Source organism: Rhopalosiphum padi, chromosome 2 (assembly GCF_020882245.1).
Source record: "Rhopalosiphum padi isolate XX-2018 chromosome 2, ASM2088224v1, whole genome shotgun sequence".
NCBI classification, from domain to species: Eukaryota; Metazoa; Arthropoda; class Insecta; order Hemiptera; family Aphididae; genus Rhopalosiphum; species Rhopalosiphum padi.
Genome location: NC_083598.1, coordinates 54,509,844 through 54,533,601, shown reverse-complemented (window position 1 = coordinate 54,533,601; position 23,758 = coordinate 54,509,844). Strand labels below are relative to the sequence as shown.

At 25.9% G+C, this 23,758-nt stretch overlaps 1 protein-coding gene across 5 annotated transcripts in view; it reads right to left on the bottom strand.

Moving 5' to 3' along the window:
- LOC132921435 (ankyrin-repeat and fibronectin type III domain-containing 1) overlaps positions 1-23,758 on the bottom strand; it is a 150,177-nt gene that overhangs the window by 59,875 nt on the left and 66,544 nt on the right. For all 5 annotated transcript variants that reach the window (XM_060984462.1, XM_060984467.1, XM_060984463.1 and 2 more), the window contains one exon: positions 13,310-13,491. In XM_060984462.1, the coding sequence (XP_060840445.1) occupies positions 13,310-13,491 (182 nt within the window). The remainder of the gene's footprint in view (positions 1-13,309; positions 13,492-23,758) is intronic.

Here is a 23,758-nt window from a genome sequence, read left to right as displayed (position 1 = left end):
TTTTTAAGGTTATGTTTCTCTATAATTATATACATATGTATTATGTATATATATACATTTGTAAAATAATTATAAAGCACATAATTTAATAATTATTGGTTTTTCCAATAAATACACAGATTAGTAAATAAAATTGGTTATAAAAACATCTTTATTTGTATAAATGAATAATGTATTTAACTTCGAGCAATGCAATAAAAATTAAATTATCCTTGTTAAAATTTAGTTTAGTCAATATAATAATCTGCTGATTTTAATCAAATATTGAGTTGTCAGCCGAATGGAAAGAAAAATCTTATATTATGTTTTATTTCGATGGTTCCGTATTTAATATTAATTTTTATTAATTAGTTTTATATATTTTGTGTCATTTATCTATCTTTTTTTAATATTGTTTGGTAAAAATATTTTCAAATATAATTTGAGAAAGTTTGAAATTGTTGAATAGATTTCAATAATTTGTCACTATATTACCAACATCCCGCAACTCTTTTGGGATATATGACACGCCCTCGGAAACCGTTTTAATTTTGTAAGTGTTGAATATAAAAGAAAAAAATTTAACTTATAATGTATAATGTATTATCTGTATAAAACGTATATGAAATCAATTTTACTAACTTCTGACAGTTTTACAGAACATTCAATTTTAATTGTACTTAAAATTGTATAAACCTGTGTATGTTAATTTTAATTAGAACATTTCAAACATTAGCACTTACATAATTGTTGCATTAATAGTGCCTATTAGGAATATATACTTTAAAATAAACATAACATATTATATTTTTAATAGCGTGTTATTTTATAAACAATGAATAATTGTTGAATATTTGTCTACTATTTAATAATAAGTATGTATAGTATAGTTTTTAGTAATTTTTAGTGGCATTGACAATGGCAAAATAACGAAATGTTTTTAATAATTTAATTAAACATTTTTAAAACTTTAAAAATTGTATTAATCTATTTAAATCATAAAAGAATTAATGTGTCTATATAAAATATGAACTCCAAAATGTATAACATAAACCTAATTCAATTATTTCTCATATTAGGTATATACATATTATGCTTGATACCTGTGTTAGAATATATTATAATTATATAATAGACGTAGTTGTTACCTAATAATTTTTTTTCCTCGATTCCAAAAATACCATCGCTAAACATATTATTATAATGACAACGCCCTACAACGTTATTATAATAGGTACTTACAAAAAATGTTTAATTAAATAAAATTAAAAGTTGAACAATATAGGAACTCTAAATGCAAATTTACTACATTTTAATATTATAAAAAATAATAATTGATGTGTGTTATGGTTTATTATGTATTTTATAGACTATATACAGGGTTAATTAGTTATGTTATAATAATTTTAATTTACGGGTATTAAATCTATTTAAATCTACAAAAAAATATTATAAAAGTTAAATATTATGTTCAAAAAAAAAAAATTTAAGTACTATAACTAATCAAATTAAATAAACGAAAATCAAAGAGATCATTTCGTATCCACTAAATGTAGTGACATTTATTCATTTGATAATATTTTAAATGTTAAATTATTACTGTTATTGAGTCGAAAAACTATTATGTATATTTATGTAACTTTTTGTTTTGTACAAAAATGCAAATATTATGGTTTAAAAAATGACTTCATAAAACTTGACACTATTATATAAGTTTTTAAAAGCCATAAAGTTTTTAAACGTAAAAAACCAAGATAAACAATTTTTATGAAAAACTTTTAAGTTGAAAACTAAAGTTTATTAATTTATTTTATATTTTTGAATAACTAATAATTACATAAGTAACTATTTAATATTTTAACATGCACCACTAATAATAATGAAATAATTATATTTTTGAAAGATATGCATACATATGACAAACACGTTCAAACAAAATTAATTTAATTATATAATGTTATCATCAATAAATATTTTGGTATAACAAAAAATATAAATTATTTCATTACTTAAAGTTAATAATAGAGATTTAAAAATATTTTCGTTACTGTGCAACATAATAGGTATTATGCATTTTATTTGGGTATTCAAAATTGATTTATAATTTTATATTATTTCAACGTGAAATATTTTCAGACCACGACAAGTTTTGAGCATGTAGACACCAAAAAAAGTAATATTTCGTTTAAGTAAAATAACAATAATAATACATAAAAGCATGAATGTTATTATTAGGGCTGGGATTTTAATGCCCTAAAAAATTTCAAAATATGCAAAAATTACTTAAAAAACTCAAAAAATGCACTAAAAAAATGCATTTAAATTATTTTTATTATAGCTTAAAAATTGGAAAAATATTTTAAATTATACTACAGTAATGTATTTATTTTGTTTATTATACATTGTTACTTGTTTAGTTTTTTTATGCTTCTGTTTTCTTAATTATTCATTCTAAAATAATAATTTAAAAAAAACACCTGATAATTTTCGGGGAAAAGCCTTACTATGATGAAATATATGAATATATGATACTATATATAATTTATTATTCGTACTGTCAGCAGTTTGCCGAAAGTGTCTAGTGAATCGCAACAATTTTCGTTCTTTTTATGAAGAAATTGTGGGAAATGCTCTAAAAACCAAGAAAATGCACTAAAAACATTAAAAAATGTCCTAAAAATGCATTTAAAGTTAATTTTGTCAAAAAATGCAAAATAAAAAATACTTTAAAATAATCAGTATCACCCAAAACTCATTTTATACTTACGGATCAACGTTTCAAAACATTAGAAAAAAAGATGCCTTTGCATCAAAATGCCAGCCCTAGTTATTATAATATAATAACATCCACGCTCGGCTTATATTATACAAGACGCGGTGGTTTATATATTATAATAGAAGGTATCAAAATACAAAATTCTTTAGAAAACCTTTATGCATTTAGAAATTCTTCAATCAATTATTATTAAAGCACGTACAAAGTCTTTTTTTTTTAATAAACAGATGAATACTCGCGTTAATAATTACATAATATACTGTAATATATTAATTATATAATGTATCTTCATATCAGAATAAAACTTTGTGGGTTTATTGGTTTCTAAAATGTTAGTCTTCATGACTTCATAATCAGCTATCAAATTGATAATCACAATGGGCTTTTTTTGGTTAACCGAATATGAGTTCAAAACAACCTGCGAGGAATTGAAATTCGGAGAATATAATAGCAGTAATCAAACTTATTATAGTATGTAATAGGTACTAATAAATTATAAAATACCTATATTGATGGTTATATGTTATATTATCATTTCGGTTTCATAAATCATTTTAGACAATACGTCAAAATCTAGTGATGACTGCCGTGGAATAATTACGTTTTTAAAACTACGTCCTACATGCATCATGCCTGTATGCTCTATTCCAAGAATCATATATAAATATTTAATGTAGGTTGGTACTAGGTATATTATATTTAGTTGTGGATTAAGTTTCATGTGTATATAGATTATAGGTGTATTATGATTTATGCTAATACGTATCGAAATAGATTCATCGATCATTTGATAAATCTTAATGAAGACATAGGTATTAAGTGGGACTAACACCACAATATTTTATATTGGTGTACCTCACGAGTTATCATAATATTAAATTCTAAATACATATTATTATAGTGTATAATATGTGTATACTGTATATTTAATTTTAGCTACATCGCTGTGAGTCAATATCCTAAATCAGTTAAAGTAAAGTGAAAAGTTTGCACCACCTCCAAAAACGAAAAAATAATATAAACCACGCAATTAAATGAATACCTGGACAATATTACTTCATGTCAAACCTTATTATACTATAACATATTATAAAATAATACAATTAGGGAAAATTGCAATATTTATGGATTATTAGTTTTTTATTATGACACAACAATTTGTTATAAAATTAATACCTATACTATACTTCGAAACAACCTTAATATTAAATCATTTTAGAATAAAACTCAACTTTTTCACAAATGGTTTTTCTTCGGACTAGAAATTCATCACAATCCACTCATAAATGATTTAAGCACATAACTTTTTTGCACTCCCTAAAACTCTTCGTGACACAAACAAAAGTGGAATCATGGCTTCTGGTTTTATTTTTTTTATTGCAATTTTGAATTTCAAGCTAAATGCTACTAATGATTGGCTTCTTATTTGTTTAACCCTTATTTATAAAGTTTTCTTCCGTCTTAGTACATCTACATTCTACGTTAAATGCATAAATCAAAAATCTATACGGCATATTTTATTATTTTAAAATTATATTAAGATGTTTTTCATAGTTGATTATTAATTAATTAATTATTACTGGTCAGTTAGTCTTCTATATTAAATAACCTTTAAACGATTAAAGCATTTTTTACTTTACAATAAATAAATAGCTTTATTTTATTATATTGATTAATTATATGTTATGAATCGCAAACGCTTATAACAAAAACTGATAACATATTTCAGACTTCAAATATTGACATATCTATAAGATGTATTAAAATATTATATTTTCAAAAGTTTTGATTTATTTTTTTTATATAATTTTCAAAAATAATTAAAATGTTAATAAAATAATCTAACAACTATGAACTAATTGTTTTTCTTTTCGAAAAGGATTAGAATTAATTTTTAACTACGTGAACCTGTAAATATAAATAAAAAAAATAAACAAATTTATTCTGTTTGTAATCTAAGCTGGCATTGTTTTTATAAAAATAACAAAATATATTAATTTTTTAAGGTATGAAAAGTTTTAAAATTTCATTTTTCTGCCAGGATAATTCCTATTAACGTGCAAATAAGATGTCAAAAATAAATGTACAAAGTATCGTTTGAAATGAATTGCTCGTAATTTAATTTAATATGGATTTATAAAACATAAATATTTAGATAAAAATTAATAAATTAAAGTTTTAATATTCAATGTTTATATTTTATATATAGGTACCCGAGTATTTTACATTAGCGCATGTCTTAAATTTGTTACAATATGTGTATGTTAACGGCAAATCGTGAAATTTCAGTATTATGAAGAATATTTATAACTTATAAGAAAGTTGGTGCGTATAATACAAGTCTATATAATTAGGATTAATAATAAAAAGTTATACATAATTTAAAAATAAATAATTAATCGTATAAACTTCGTATAAGCTAATAAACAAAATATTTATTAGAATATATTGATCTCATAAATATGCTATAATGTATGTAAAATCGATATACAGCAAAAATTAAGATAATACTTAACAATAATATTATAAACATTTTTTTATTGCATCTTACAATTTGATATTTCACATGAGTTATTTTTACCTAGGTAGGTACTTCATTTATAATTTTTTAATTGAATGTCAAGTATTCTCCAGTTGGTTGCACCTATCTCGAACAACCTATAGTTGTACTGCTAAAAATTCATATATTTTTTTGATGCACATATTATTCAAAACGCTTGCGCATCAAATATTTTCCAAATATCATTGAACCTTCGTTATCCATTTGAATAACTACCTATTTTAATGTTATTATAGGAACTGCTCGTTTCGCGCGAAGTTAAAATTAAATTCATAACGGCTGGTCAATATTGATATAATAGGATATATTTAATTATTATTCGAGAAACTATGGTAGTATAGTAATATTAATGCGTTAAAATAAATATTATATGCATTTTTAATAATAATTCGAATGAAATTTAGGTTAGTACATACGAGTCTTAATCCTTTGAGTATTTGAACAGAACCAAAAGTAATTTCATCGACTACCCCCATGAACACAGTAAATGATAAACACTATAACAACCGTAAACATACTATAAAACAAATGAAACTTTTATGATAGAATTACCTATCGACGATTTAAAATTAATTGTAGGAAATTAATTTGCTTATTTTTATTTGATAAAAATATGACTTTAAACAAAATATTAATTTTCCTAGCAAACCATAAGTTTGAAGCCCAAATAATTGCATTAATTATTTTAATTCATAGAAGACACGATGTCCTTTATATGTTGTTAAATTTATTAGCCAACCGAATTTAAACGCTAATGTATTATAACTAAATCGCAAAAAAAAAATAATTTATTTCTTCCCGACGGGATTTATATACAATGTGTTTACAAAGTATGGAAACCTTAATAATGGATACAACGTATAAAAAAACTTTTTCATTTTTTTTTCACTTTACACTGGGTATAGTATACACTGCGCACGTATATACATATGTATAAGTAGATATACGCATATATTGTACCGTGTACAATGTGCACAATATACAAATACTCTCCTTTTACAATATTTTATCACCGTTCGTGGTCTTTTTTCTACTAAGGGGTTTTCCGCCATCTCCATCAATTTTATTTTTCCGGGTTACCTGTAACATATGTCCAACAACTTTACAACCTTTCTCAAAATCTCGATTTTCACTCAGTTTGCCTTTTCTATATTCTCACCGTAGTTGTTTATGCTTTCAAGTATCAAGCATATGTCCTCGGGTTAAAATATATTGTTGTGTGATCGTAAGCATAATAGTATATATATTATTTAATATATAACGTATTGGTTTTGATAAAAATGTACAAGATACGTACTATAAAATATTTAATTTGAAATGTAGATATCTACTTCAAATACTATCAGCCGTATAATTTGAATGAAAACAATACGTAACATTACCATATATATAGAAATTGGTTTGAATGATATTATAGTATTTTTTTTTAATTAACTTAAAATCTTTGTTATAAAATACGATTAAATCCATAACCAATCATGTCAATTATAATCGGAAGCTTATATATAATGTTAAGCTATAAAGCTCACGGAGGTTTCTGTAGACCAAGTGTTATAAAATCTTCATTTAATTAAATTATCATATGATGACAATGAAAGGATAAATGCATATTATTATATCATTATATTTGTTTTTTCGTGTTGGGAGATTTAGCATCTTATAATATGTTTAATACCTTTTCATATAAAATAAATGTAGATTAAAATATGAGGTATCGTAAGTACGGGTAACTTTCTAAAGTCTCTACAGGGTTAAACATTACTTCAAACAATTTTTTTTTATATCAAATGTCGCTTATTTCAATTTTATGATAAGAGGCTCTGGTTTTTTTTAACTTGTTTTTATTATTATTATTACAAATGTTTTGAAATATTTCAAACATAAATTCATCAGCTTATCTTCAAGATATATATCGTGATTAAGAGTTATTATCAAAAAATAAAAACCAATTACCTATCAACTTAGTAATAATTACATTTGAATATAAATAAATTCGTTTAAATAGAGGTAATACATTACAATTATTAGAATATTAAATATTTAATTTAAGAATAACTGGTTCGATATTATCATTAAAATGTAAAGTTAAATAAATATTAATTTAATAAAGCACATAAAATATTATAATACGATTATAATTTATTCCAGAATAAACCCATTATGTTATTTTTACTTAAATGTGGTATATTTTATACACATCTTAATAATATTGTAATATTAACAATGTCTGTTAATTTTACTTAAAAACAAATAAACGTAAAAACTGTACTAACAAACAAATACTTAATTGGAAATTCCATAAATCATAGAGTATGATTATAATTTTGACACTCTACAGACAAGGATTGATATATTGAGTATAAAAACTACATGCCAGAAGCTAGATACTATACTAATGAGCTCAATTCTCACATTAACTCAGTCATTTATTTATAACTGAAGTCGTGCTACTGATTAACGCAATAGTTAATTTTTTAACACATCGTGTTATTTTATAAACTATTATCTAAATGTTCTTGATCGTGTAAAACAAACCGTAATTGTTATCTCATGTACCTACCTAAAAAATTTTTGAAAAAGGTATTCTAATAAAACGATTTTTCGAATCTTTTATGAATTTCAATAACGATTTTTAGCTTAATAATATATTTCTCATCATTCAAAAAAAAAAAATTTGTAAGTTCAGTGTTAGTATATTTATTATACTACGGATTAGAAATAGTTAGTATCGCACTGCACGTATCAAATGTGCATCCCTATAAGTATTTAGTAATGCACTCATTGTTTTGGCATGTTTGAAAGGCACTGCTCATTAATTTTATATGCAGAAACGTATGTTTATAGTGTTTATACTGCGCCAAAATTGCGGCTCTAATGCAGCACGTATCTACAATAGTGAAATTCTGTGAATTCGATCTTGTTATAGGTTACCTACTATTATATGGTGTCTGTAGATTTATGTATATGATATTGTCAAAGACATAAATTAAGGAATTAACGTAAATGACTTGTCAATTAAACCATATTAGAATATTTCCATTAAAATTAGACCGTACGCGATATTGACAAGGAAATAATGCTCATTATTTTCAGGCTATGATGTATTTAGCAATATTTTCTAGGAGATAATGGCGAAAACTCCGGTCATTTTTTTTTTATCTATAATCGAGAAAAATGTTTATTGAATTTGCTTATTGAATTAGAAATAAGCCCGTGTCGTTAAATCGATTTATCTAATCCACATATAGGTATCAACAATAACATATTTTCGGGCTATGTAATGTGTTAAAAATCGTACATTATAAAGAAAAAAAATATCCATTCATCAGAAACATCTATACAGACTATACTGTTGTAGTAGGTACACAATATAAATCACGATAATGGACAACTTATTTGTTATAATATATTTTATACACCTACACACACACACACTAGCACATTACATAACATGTATATTGTATACTATATATAGTATAGTATAATTATTTTGATTATAAATATTATAGTACTAATTAAATTTTGTAGTCATAGTTGAAAATGTATTAACAAAATATTACATTTTTACAGCACTGCCTATATTAGCGTAAACAGTAGATACTATAGTTAGCAATTAACAGAAATTAGAGAAAAACAGAATAAATAAATTAATAATGAAATATCTGTATTATATTATGTTATTCTGTTTTCCCCACATACATAGGTATAAATCAGAAAAAGTAAATGCAATAAACTTTTTCCTGTATATTTAATATTTATATAATAAATTATGTTTTGTCAGTGTGGATTTAATGCCAGATTAGATTAAATTATATTAAATTGTCGTGATATTTTGGCGCGTGGATGTATTTTAAATAAAAATATAAATTCCTAACGTAATTTTCTGATGGGATTCAACGTTATCCTAGCATACGTTGGGTTTATTCCCATTACCCATCAATCGACATAAAAATTGAGTGAACGATCTGAGCATCTTAAACGAATGTTTGCGATCAACTCAACTGAAAGATTTATGTGCAATTCAAATTAACTTTTAACCTATTTCTTGATTAATGGTTTCCAATGAATTTCATACGTCAGAAGAAAACAAATTTGTAGAAGAATGACAAACAAGACAAAAGCTATAATGTATACACGGTGACGTTAAAACGGTCTTAAATCCTTATACTTATACTTTCTTAATATTAGTTAGTCATTTTATTTGCCAGTTAAAAACGAAATTAACAGTGAATTTAAATCCATTTTAACGGTAACCTATGTAAACATGTATTATAATATAGTAATTAATAAAGTTACCATTTCCCGTTTTTTCTAATTGGTTTAAATAAGACTGAAAAAAAATATATACCAGTGATACCTGGATCATATAAATGTATAGAATAATACATATTATTTAAGTTTATTATTATAATATTATTAGGTAAAATATTTTAGTTTTATTAAAATATTGTTTTAAACCAATTATTTATAAATGTATTAAACTATCCAACTGAATCATTGAAATGATTTCCAAATTAATTTAATCATTCATTCATAAATTATACACAATAACATAATAGTTTTAGTTGCTAGTTTAGTATATTATACCACGTATACGACAAAATTAGAAATCATTATAAGAACATTCACTTGTGGAGGTGGCATTAAAATAATATTGACCAATATTTAGGAAAACCAAACTCTTTATAGGCTGTAGATTAATTACATTTATTCCCCGAATATATATTAATGTACTATATTATTTTATTTAAATAGTATAACTGTATAAGCAAATATTATTATTATTATTATAATAAAATAATCATTATAAATATTACATTTTGAAAAATAAATCACAAAAAAAAAATACTTAATAATCTAAAACAAGTTTAGTTTGGAATTTAATTTAAAATTTGCTGACAAAATGGAAAAGTGCCGCCCAATTTGAACAAATTTCCGTACTAGTAAACATGATATCCTGTAAACCTCATTCACAGCGATTGAAATGAAATGAGTATCAACATTGGATTAACTGTCTCATTTCATCACAATCATTTGTAAATTACTTATAACCATTTATATGATATATATATAAAATAAGTTATTTTACTTATTTTATATATTAAACTTTAATAATTAAAGTGTTTAACCATAATGATTCACTCATCACGTATGACGAACTATTTTTTTTCATTATTCGTTATTATTAATATTTTATTCCCCGAAGATGGTCATATAATAAAAAATAAACATACTAAATTAAATACATATTGTTTATACATTATTAATCAAATTAAATGCATATATATATATATATATTTGTGCAAAATATTTAATAACATCAAATACAGACGTGCTCAAACATATAGTAGGTAGGTGTGTATGTTGTCATAGTAAATATAACTACTAAAATACTATACTACCTTATATATGTTATTATGTAGTATATTTGATAAAATAAAAATCAATTTTCGTGAAACAGTACCTACTTTGTTAATTTTCTTTTGTATAAAATGCTTTAGCATATTTTTTCAAAATATATAAAGCAAAACCAAAGAAGGGTGTTCTTTCTATCTACTAGTATATGAAAATAATACAATGTTCAATGTTCAATTGACAATTACTTGTTAATTTGAATCTTATAAGGTCTCCTGTTGATAACTTTTATTGTATTTCAAATCATTCTATTCATGTTAAGTATTTTCTTGTTTCCGAGCAGTAGTCTCGTTAATCATTAATCATTATATATAATTTTCATTTTTACTAGTTTGCAAAAAAAAAAAAATATTGAAAAACATATTTGTGACATCGAATTTTCATATCGCAAACATAATATGTCTTCACGTATTCTTCATTACTACGAAGATTCTAAATAAAATGTTTGTCTTCGATTTTCGTCATGATATTCAAAAATATGTTTGTTTATTTCTCGTGTTTATATTAACAACAATAGTGTATAAATATTAAATTTATTCTGACATTCAGTGACGAAGGATAACTTCTGTATAATGCGTCATAATAAAACACGGACGTCAAACACTCGGACACGTGTACAAACTGCGATTGCGTGTATGGGGATAACATAATATAGATACAACATATCTTAAGGAACGAGTAAGAATAGAGTAAGTAACTTAAATAAAATATTGCCAGCATATTATAAAAAGCGATTTACAATATTATAACCATACACCAGCTAACATATCAACAGACTACAGTTGTAGGTACCTACTACCTACTTTAAATAGTGTAGGTATTTTAAACAAATATTTGTAAATTCATACTCAACGTCAATAATATAACAATAATAATAAACAATATATTTAATTTAATAACACAATGAATAAGTATCTAAAAAATTGCTAGTCTTACATTATATTATTAAATACTAATGAGCTTTAGAGTCTTTAGACACTGTAACAATTAACTTTGCAATATTGACGAAAATGTTATGGTACATTATAATTTATAAGTAATATGCAATATAAATCTAGTGGAAGTATCATTCCGTGTTTAACGTAGTATGATGAATGTACAAAGAGATGTAGTAATAAAAAAAAGTAATAATAATAAAAGTTTTCATTTTGATGAATGTTTGGTATTTTCCGTGAGTTAATTTTTCTTTCAACTTTCGTTAAACTTTTAGTATAAAGTTTTGAACGGAAATTAACTAACGAACTGAATACAACAACGAGAATGAAAATTGTGTTACTTATCTTTTAGCCTTAAATTGTTCATGTTTCTAAACACCGATTATTCATATGGTAAATGCTTCACGCACAATGTATATGTGTATATATACATTAAGTAGGTACTTAATATATAAGTTTTATTAAACAGAACTGAAGTGCTTATTAATCTATAGGTACCTAAGTATTTATTACGAATATATAGGTACATAATAATTATGAGAATCTCCAATTTAAAACATATTTTACAACCTTCAATTGTTTTGAACCAAAAACATTCATAACATGATTAACCGTTTAGAGAATTAATTACATTTTGTTTAAAAAAAAAATATGCATACCTAGTAAATATTCGTTAAAAATTGTTTTATTGTATATCTTTAACTACCATATTAAAACGATGTTAAAAATACCTGTCAACTCCTATATGTGACATTGAGACATTATTGACATAACAAAAAAAAAAACATGAAATAACCAGGAAACATATAATTTTGTTGGTTGGGTTTTATTTTTTTAGAGTTAACGATTGCATAACACTCAATAAAGGTCAAGTGTTTAGCCATTGCTAACATTGAGCTGGTATAGGGTAATATATTAAAGGATCTAAGTCCACAATATGATTCAGTAAACTAAAATTCCACAGGGAATTCATTGAAACGTATTGTTTAAAAACATTATATAATATGTCAGATAAATGAAATACACGAGTTATTTCATAAAGTACCTACCTAAAATTTGAAAATAATATCTATAAGAGCGTGATATCGTCACTATGTGGATGTACCAATAGCATTTTTAATGTATGTTATTTTATTCTTTTCGTATTCGAGAGCAATTTTATTATTTCTTATTTGACGATAGTGTTCTTAATATTATTATATAGTATATTATTGTATTGTCTATTCGTCTATATCTTATTGCACATATTTAACTTAAAATGTAAACTATTTTATTTATAATAATTAATAGGCCGTATCGTTTTCGTCATCATACGGAATGTTATAAAATAATTCATATTTTGTTTGTGTTAAATTTTTAAATCAAATTAATAGTACCAACTAAATTTATAAGCCTTTTAAACTTGTGTCAATTGTGTTTTTTTGTAAGAGAATATTTTTCAAAGTAAGATAGAAGTGTTGTGTACTTGTGTTATTATTAAAGATATGTTCAAAACCACTTTAGTGGCTCGTTAGGCACTAGCTGTAGGAATGAAAATTATAATCAATTGGTCAAAGGGACCGTGATGAGAACTACGTGGACAATGGGGAGGAACTAGTCTCGAGAAAAAAAAACTTAAAATATAATATAACACAAAGCACTTACCGGGGCAGAAACGTCCTTTCACCTTTATGGACAATGGAGACGGTAACCTTCTCACCAAGTCCACACAATACGTGGACTCTACGATGCTGTCCGAGGACACTGACCTTGGGAACCATTCCAAAATGTCGTTCACATTTAATTTTTCTTCGTCGTTTTTTTCCTTTTCATCTTCTTCGTCTTCCCTAAGAACATCATTTCGATTATTACTTTAAATAGGTAATTACGTTTTTTCAACCGGTTCAGCAAGTAGATACGTCATGACAAATCGGTCCATTCCCTTAAGCCCTTTTGAAAAAATCAATATCAATAAAAGTGCACAGTATTATCAACGTATATTCATTACACGCGCTAAGTAAGTAATCAATATATTATGCTTTGAATTTTACTACGAGTAGACGAGTAGATTTGTTTTTATTTATGTAGGAAGTAGGCTACGAAAACCTTTTTCGACAGGTAGTGTTATACTCTTTGTTGTGATAAATGGGAAAAGTTAAAAATAATATCGATTTTTATGCTGCATATTTAATATTATTTCCAACATAGTTTAATATCGTGTGACAACCCTTATATTATCTTTTTAAGTGCCCAACGTGATGAGGCATGATGACACTGCACTTAACCATACACCATTTACAATGTTTATTAAAAAAAAAAATAAAAAATAGTTATTTTTTAAATTTAAGCAACGTTTAAAAAATTATGCATATTTTAATTAAACGTGTTTAAACAATTGAAGATGGTAAATGTATTAGATATGTTTATATTATACAAGGATAACACACAATTTACTGTTATGCATATACTTTTCAAGATATTTTATCATCGAATCGTAAACCTAATCGTGGCGATAACACAGCGATGACCGATTGGCGGTATTTCTGCGCGTTTTATACGGAATTTTCGGTCAACTGCGGCTTCGGTCAGAATTAACTTCAGAATAATATCACACGCAAGGAAATCGGTTATAATAGATCGAAAAACGCACAGCCTGCAGTCAGTCGTCAGCGGACCGTGAAAATAAACATCGGGCGCGCGATTATAATAATAATAATAATAATAATGAATATAATATTAAAACACACACATACGAGTAGAACAACTGTACGTGTATGATGTATATACATAATATAAGAATGGGGTCGTCGAACGTGAACTCGCACGAAGAAGCTCGACGGTGGCTACCGGTAGTGGATACTACCGGGAACGCGCGCTGTTGCACGTCGTGTACGCGCGGTTCCGGTGTACATCATAATATATAATAATATAATATTATTTTTGGTTATAATTTATTCCGACAATTCGGTAGAGTGTCGGATTACGCGTAGGTATAATACATAATATAATAATATGATATATAGCGGTCAGAGGATTATCCCTTATCTTCGGCCCGCTACGACTAGCTAGCGGTTTGACATTAATCCCCGTGGCCGCGTTCGCGGTATCGTAAAATAATTCGTCGAACTAGACCCATTACGATTAAAATAATAATAATAATAATAATATTCAATAATAACAAATCTAAGCGTACGCAACACGTCACGCTCGAGCAGTATAAGAGCGCCGTGAGAGTCTGTAACAATCGTTTTAGAAATCCGCATCGACTACGGGAGTGGTGGAGCTGTGAACCTGTAGCGCGACCGCGATGACGCAAGTCGAATATAAAAACACGTAGTGAACGCGCGAGTACGGACGAGAGGCGTCTATAAATTATAATAACGTCGATATGAGACCGGCTGAGGGGTAGTGGCGTCAGTGTTATTATAGCGGTGGTAGACGGTTTCGACCGGATTTCACCGACGTTCTCAGAGGCCGCGCAGACGACGAAATTATCGGATTCTTTCCAGACGACGTTGTCTCCTGTAGCACATATGCTTATTATGTATAATTATTACGGTGTATATAATAGCAACTATACATAATTACAATTATAATATTATATCGGGTATAGTTGATGACGTCGTTCCGCGCTCATTATTGCTGCAGCATAATATTATAATATAAACTGCAGCGAGTTTGTTTCATTCCATAATTTTTTTTTTCCATTATAATCCTACCGGGATAGAAAATTTAACGGGTACTCTAACGTGTTTTCCATACGTCCGAGGACACGTCTATATAATAATGAGGCTAAAAGGCCTAAAGAGCTCGTACCGCACATATGCATGATTCCACATATTTTGTAAAAGAAATATTTATTCTAATAATTTAATTATACAGGAATTGAATTCATTTAAAAATAATACTATCTGTTTATACACTATGTTGGATACTGGCGTTTTATTAAATTAAGTACAAAGGTAGAAATAAAAAAATAAAATATGTTTAAAATGTATTTCTATTAAATTAACAAAAATCGTACATGATAGATTTAAATAATATTATATTTATATAGTATATACTCATAGTGATTATCCTATTACGATTATTCCAACTGTTTAAAAAATAATCATAAATCGAGCTCCACTATGAATTTCTCGAATTTAGCGGTTAAACTTTGGTTAAAGCACCGAGAGGTTGCAAACCGTAGTGTTCCCAAATACATGTCCACCACGTCCCTTCCGAATTTTTTATTCTATTTTCGCCTGAAAAACGGTTTGATTTGTTACCACTGTGTCGACGCAGACCGTTATTTTACTACAGATCCCAAGCGCGCTATTAGTTATCACAGGGCACAGTGTCAGAATACAGGCCATATAACCCAGGGAGCGTTACATGCATGGTCCATTGGTCACCGAGTGACCTCAACGAAAACAAATAACAATTTTTTTGTAAAAAAAATAAAAATAATAAACGATGGTAATAAAATAATTAGCATTAAATATATATAGTAAGATGTACGAGTACATTATTTAATATTTTATGCACGACGTGTACTGCGTGGTGGCAACCCACATGTAAAACTCGCTCTATACTATTCGTTCTCCGAACACGATGGTTAACTATACCGTTTCGGTTGAAAACCCCATAACAGATGACGTTAAATTGTGGATGGACAGTGGTATTGACGTTCTGAAACGTGCGCCGACCGCGAATGATAATATCGTAAACGACTAAGCGACGCACGGCGTCCCTTGTTTACGAAATACGAACGCGTCGCGTCGCCGACAACGACGACGACCTTCGTCCGGGCGAGGTCAAAAAAGCGAAAAACAATTTATAAAAATCTACTCCCGGGACGACAATAATAATATTATTGTACACAATTTAGCCGTTTTACAATGATTAGTCAATAAAAATAATATGATGTTATTGAAAACGATTCAAAGAAATTCTATCTATTTTTTTTTTTTAATTTTTCGTCGTTAATAGTTTTTCCATATTCATATTCGAGGTATGTTCATTACTGTTACGGTTCTAGTTGTTGGTTTTCTGAAATTTTATATTTTATTTTTATTTATATTTTTATTACAATATTCTAACGTTTTTCTAGTAAACTAAAGTAAAATTATTATTATAATTACAATATTTAACTATTATACTATCTGGTATTAAGTAACATATAAAGCTCACTGACTTATAATATATACACCACAATATTGTTGTGGCATATAGTTACAAAACAAGTTATACATAAATCAAAATGTATATGGCTTAAAATTGCCACCGTGTATATTCTTATACATTATAAATATAAACTATATAGTTACCTACAACTGCAGGCACTAATTTAATTTCAGGAACAATTATATACATTCGTTGACAACGAATGCTTGTACAAGACATACAATTTGTTTTTATCACTTTTCAGCCATAAATATATACTAAAATATAATATACTCAACGAGTTTCCTGGTTAATTTAAAACTATAGATTTAAAAAAAAATGTTATTATATATTTTGTATTATATTTCTTGTTTTAGTTGTTAAACTGTCAGTGTAAAAATTTAACTGTTGTAGAAATTAATAAAACAAACAACTTACGGAATCCTTAAACTTTTATGCTCACTAAAAATGTCTACTCTACAATGTATAATTATTTTTGCATTTTTAAACATTTTTTCCTTGCTTTATGTATCCTTAAAGGATGTTAAAGAGTATCCTAATATATCGTGTAAAAATATTTATGTAACTGAAGAAGTAATGATGTATAGTGTATTAATTATATTTAATATTATGTTTATGTTTATGATTAAAGTTAAAGCAGGGTTGATTCTAGGCTCTAAATAAGAACGTAGAGCTTCAAAAAATAATATACGACGTTACACACAAGAACAACTTTTAAAACAAGCCTCATACACATATAGCAGCAAAGAGTTATAAAGTATTGTAATGATTAAAATATCAAAAAAGTATTACTCGCTATAATATATACGTAACATAACACGCATTATACAAATATATTCTTTTACCATTTTATTATACATTTCAAACAAAACTGAAAGCTTTTACTAAATTTTCATAAGACTTGAATAGTTTTAATCATTAGTATTTTCCTAAAACTACTTATTATGTATTCATATTTTATATATTATATATATACGTATACGTATATTGCGCTTCAGGTCAGAGTCACTTTATAGAAACATTGAAAAACGTTAATCATTATGTATATGTTTGTATAAAATGAATAATGCAGTTAATAATAATTTTATAGTCCCGATATTTTTAAGTATGGTATATCATGCATATTTTAATAATATATTTCAAATATTTTAGACAAGTACATATGTGCATTTTGTATCTCAACGAATTTATTTAATATGAAATGAAATTATTGCAGTACTTATATGGTTTTGTGTTCATAAAAATAATTCTTAATCTTAATCATTAATTTATTTTGTACAAATTTGCTTGTAATTATTTTTATCACGGAATAATATTTCCGTTTCAAACACGTGAACACATTATATTAGAAAATCTCTATTGCAAATCTAAATTGTATTAGATATATTTTATTCACAAGGTAATATAATTACATGGTATGATTATTAAATTCTTACAAAGTTAATTTCAAATGGCTATATGGGTAATATATTTTTCGATATTCTTCACTACAAATATTTTATATTCCAACATAAACAAGGTAATATAGTAATATAATGTGCTCTTTTTTATCATATGCGCAAATCGTTTTTTGAGTAGGTAGTCAAAGCACTCAAAATGTAGAAAGAAATATACCAAAATAAATCAAGCACGTTGCTTGTAGTATGATTGGAAATTTTATTTAAATAATCTATATTTTATGAAAATCGCATAAATTATAAGCATCACGTAATGTATTTTAACTTAATTATTCCGTTTTTAGTAAACGATTTTGGACTTAAAATATTTTTTAACTTAATACTTTAAAACCTATGTAGTGGCTTTCTTAAATTCTTATATTATTTATCTTAAGTTATTTATATTTCATAACAATTTAATATATATAATTACATACTTATAATATATCTTAAACACAATTGGTATAATTTATTTACTATTATTATGTATTTATTATTTTTTCAGCTATTCGTTACATGTACTGCACTATTTTGCTATAAAAAAAAAAACCAAAAAATACGTTTAGGTAGATAAATGGGGAAAAAAAATAATTATTCGTATATGTAGATATTAAATACATATGGCTAAGTCTCGTTACCATAGGTACCTATACACATTTGTTACGGGGCTTTATATTCTTGAGTGCCGTAAAGCCTGAATGACCATATTATACTCTTTATCGACGACGATAGGTATTGGTTTTTATTTTTACAATTGACTTACAGCAGCTTAAACTGAGCACGACCACGCTCATCCTTTTTAATTTTCTAACACTACACACGGGCAGCCCCCACGCGATGTAATTATATACGCTCTAATTGAGTCTCATTAAAATCGATATATAACCGAGGTAACAGTATAGCTTCACGCCGAAGCATTAACTTTTTAACAGTAAAATAGAGTAGAATCACAGTAGAAGAGCATTATGTTATGTACTGCGAATGGGGGGGGGCCTCCCCCGGGCACGCACTTGGTTTTATTTTCGTTCGGAGCGTGGCTGCAAAAGCTCTGAGGTTAACTGATCGAGACGGTCGGTGGTTCAGCTGGACATTCGGTGTGACGCAGTGTGTTTTTTTACCCAGATTACGTTTTGAAGGGTTAACGATTTAAATAAGTTTATATTATAAAAAAAGTATTTCACTACCATATTCAGCGTAAACAAAAGAGAACGAAAAAAAAACAAACAGCATGTCGATGCTTTGTTGTTTCAGTGGGGAAATCATACGCCTATTCCCGACCCGTTTCGCTCACTTCGTTCAGGATTAAGTTTCGCGGAAATTACGTTTTAAATAGAAGCACTCAGATAGTGTGTAGTTTTTCTAAATCTCAGTCATTAATCATTGTATTAAAAAAAAAAAAACTATTATGAGTGCCGAGTAGTGTTTTAAATTTGCTGTAAATTTTAACTGTACCTACATTTTTTTGTTATTTGTTGCTGTTTTCTATAGTTAAACAACACTACAATAGATTTTAAAATTAGTACGTATCAAAATTCAATCTACGTTCAATTTCCGATCAATGCTTTGGCTGCACATGAATCTTTCAGAGCACGTCTATTATACCTCCTCTTATACCACCCCCACCCCTAAAAAGATAAAAATAAAAATATTTTCCAAAACATATACGTATATAAAAATAAACATAAATCACTGTTAAATCAATATTTTAATTTCAAATTTAAAACGCTTTAGTTTTTTTTTGTATTATCCATCTTGTATTTTAATTAATTTATATCTATTAATGTACCTATATGTTTAAACACTCAATTCTTAAATTTCAATTTTAATAACACGCAATTATTACTTAAATAAGGTTTTAATATGGTGAATAATTATTGGTATAATATATATTTAATATATTTAAAAGTTTCATCACCAATATGACCATTGATTTTAAAGTGTTCAGTAAAAATACAACGATTATTATTCACTCGAGTTAATTATACTAACAAATTTTAAATTAACTGGACATTTTAAAAGCCTGAAACTGCACGAATACCTAAAATATTTTATAATATATACTACATAAATCGTGATTTTTGATGCTTATTGAGAATCAAATATGGATATTTAACTATATATGTAAACCTTACACTGTATTTTATTACATATTATATATGCATCTATATTCTATATGCATTATGAGAATAGTATTTCATTACAAATTTTATTAATAATAACATGGAAATTTATTCTATTTCATTATTTTAACAAGTTTAGTTTTAGCATATTATACATTAATTTAAATTACTTTTTGTACTAACAACTTGTTTTAATAGAAAAAAATAAAAAATAACTTATTTAAAAGCATCATATAAACATACGTATACAACAAATTTGTGTTTAAAATACATTTGTTTTACGTCTTCCAAATATTGTGTGACAAAAGTACTGAGATACATAATAACTCAACGCCAGTAATCTTCATAAATTTTACCACACACACAATTCGAAAATCTTGTAAACATATTACTTATGTGTATACATCGAGAAACTACACTACGACGCATTTAACATCAATATGTATTATAACTACTAAGGTTTCAAAAATTATAAAACAATATGTTTATGATGTAATAAAAGTGTAAATCTTAATAGAACAAACCTTATAAGAGTCTTAGCTTATATTAAAATTTACATCCCCGTGTACAACGTACATCTACTAAAACAAATTTTAATTATTTTTATAATCACTATGTAAATTACATGTCGTTTCTACCTTCATTAATAATATATTATTCTTCACAATATATGTATATGTGTGTTCATTGAGGAATTTCAAATATATATAACACCATTATATTAAGATAAAAGTTATATTTTTACATAAATAAAATGTAATTTTAATTCCAATTTTCAAATTTTAATAATTTATTTAGCCTAATTTGAATAGTTATTTATTGTAATGAATTTTGATGTAATGTAAAAAAATAAATGAAATCAATCAATACAATATTACAAAATAAAATACAATTAATATTCAATAATATGTATAAGAAAAATGTATAACGATTAATACAGCCTATTTACAATTTACAAACATAGGATTTATATTTGTGATATTAAATAATTTTATTATTATTCAAATAAAAATAATGCACTAAACCTAAGATTTTAAGTACTTAGATAAATATTTTATTCGTGTTTTTGATCCAGTATATTATATTTGAAATATAACAAATTTTAAAGAATTATTATTTATTATTAGTTATAATTAATTTAGATTCTATATTTATATATAAAAAAAATCGAATACTGTTTGTAAGTAATATGAATGATTTTTATGTAAGTATTTGCGGTTAAGTTATGTTTATAATTAAAATTATTATACACTTATACAAGTCAAATCAAATTAAATGTTAATTAAACTAACTCTTAAAATTAGCATGTGAAACCTCGTTTGAATCATATTAAATAGTTTATGATTATGAGGTAAATTCATTATAGTAATTCAAAAAAATGTATTACATTTTTCATGTAAATTAATTGTTTAAAATAATAAAAATTTTCAATATACCTATAAATATCCACGATAATAATTCATAATATTCTGTGTGCGTTTTTATTTTAGCTATAGATATGGGGAAAATAGAAATAAAATTAGAATTTAAAACTTTAAATTTACTCAAAGACTCAAGGTTAAAATATAAGTTTTAATAGAATGTGTCGAAATTTACAGGGAAAAACTGAGATTTTTTCCAAATAATTCTTAGATGTTTTTATGGACTTGGATAATGAAAATTAATATTATTGACTATTGTAACAGTTTATTTGGTTGTATATACGTTTATTCAGTTTGAACTATATTCTAATTTAAAAGTAAAAATATAAGAAAACCCGCTTTATTTAAACAACTATAATTGACTATACTTCACTAAGTTCACGTGAAAACGTGGGGTAGGGTGTATCGAACGCTAAATGATCAATAAATCCAACCCGTGTCCATCCATGTGTTTACCAAACACCCGCCATTTATATTTTTATACTATTTTTAATGCTTATATTAGACTATCTATACTATATTTGACCATATTTTACAATTTACTCTGTAATGAACATATTTTTTTACGATAGTATAAAAATATATATTAGTTGAAATTCATCTAGTCTAATTATCTTCCAAAAATCTGAACATTTTTGATCAAACTATTAACATTTTTTCAATAAAAATATCACGAATATATTTAATTGTGACTTTATCGACAACGTTATTTCCAAAAAATATACATTATAATATACCGCAATCACATTGATGTAATGTTATATAATCTACTTTGAACATTATTTGGTTTATATTTCTCCTTTTGTTTTATCCTTATTGCTTATTATACAATTACAACTTTACACAACAAAATGCTACTTGTATAATATGATTCTCAAATACAATGCTCTTATACTTCACTTGGTTGAATTTTACAATTTACATTTAGTCCTTCAGTAGTTTGTATTCTACGTAACAACACGAACACTATATTTTGTAGTATGTTTAACGGCTAGGTACCTATTATTTTATTCTCATTTTAAGACATTCTCAATACCCACATTTCTAGCTTCAATTTCTGGTATATTTATAATGGGTTATTATAACAATATACTATTATAAATATACAATATACCTATCGATATAATTTTACTTTGTTCATATGCTACACGTTAGCTAATACAATGATTACCTGGAAATATTATAATCTGGGTGATTGCCAAACTGTTTTTTATTATCATAATAAGTTCGCTTTCAAAAAATCAAAAAATCATATAAACAATTATATTATTGCATACAGCTTTATTTACTTTATCACTAATATTAACGCATACAATAGTTTTACGTCATGGTTCTCAGCACCAGAATTGTACTTAATAATAAAAATATGATTTTCATGTAATATTTATTTTTATTTCTATGGAAGAATTGCTTCTAAAATCGATTAAATATACATTTTATATGAAGTTCGTACTAGGGTAAGACACAAATTAAATGCTACGATTTCCTCGGGAAATAATACGATAAAATAATAATTTAAAAATATAAAATCATATTGTTGGTAATTTATCATATTATAAATTTAAGTATTTGTTTAAATTAGTGAAAATCGAGGAAAATCTACGAGATCTACAAAACTCATATATTTGATTATTTTAAGGGCACGTGTCACGTGGGTGGCAAGGCCATTACGTGGCAAAGAGAAAATATAACTACGGGAAACATATTTTATGTTGTAAGACAAGGTTTTCTTAAAACTTGACTTCGTAAATTATTAATAATAAATTTGCGATCAAAAACGAACAAGGTCTATATCAGAAGGTAGCCAAAATATAATAACACGATAAATACCTAAAAGAAAACCCAACCACCACTAAAAAAAAAAAAAAACAAAAACAAATGTCATAAGCAGAATCTAGACAAGCGATTAAGTTATATGACAGAATGATGAAACGTGATAATACATAATATGTTCAATCGATTACACTT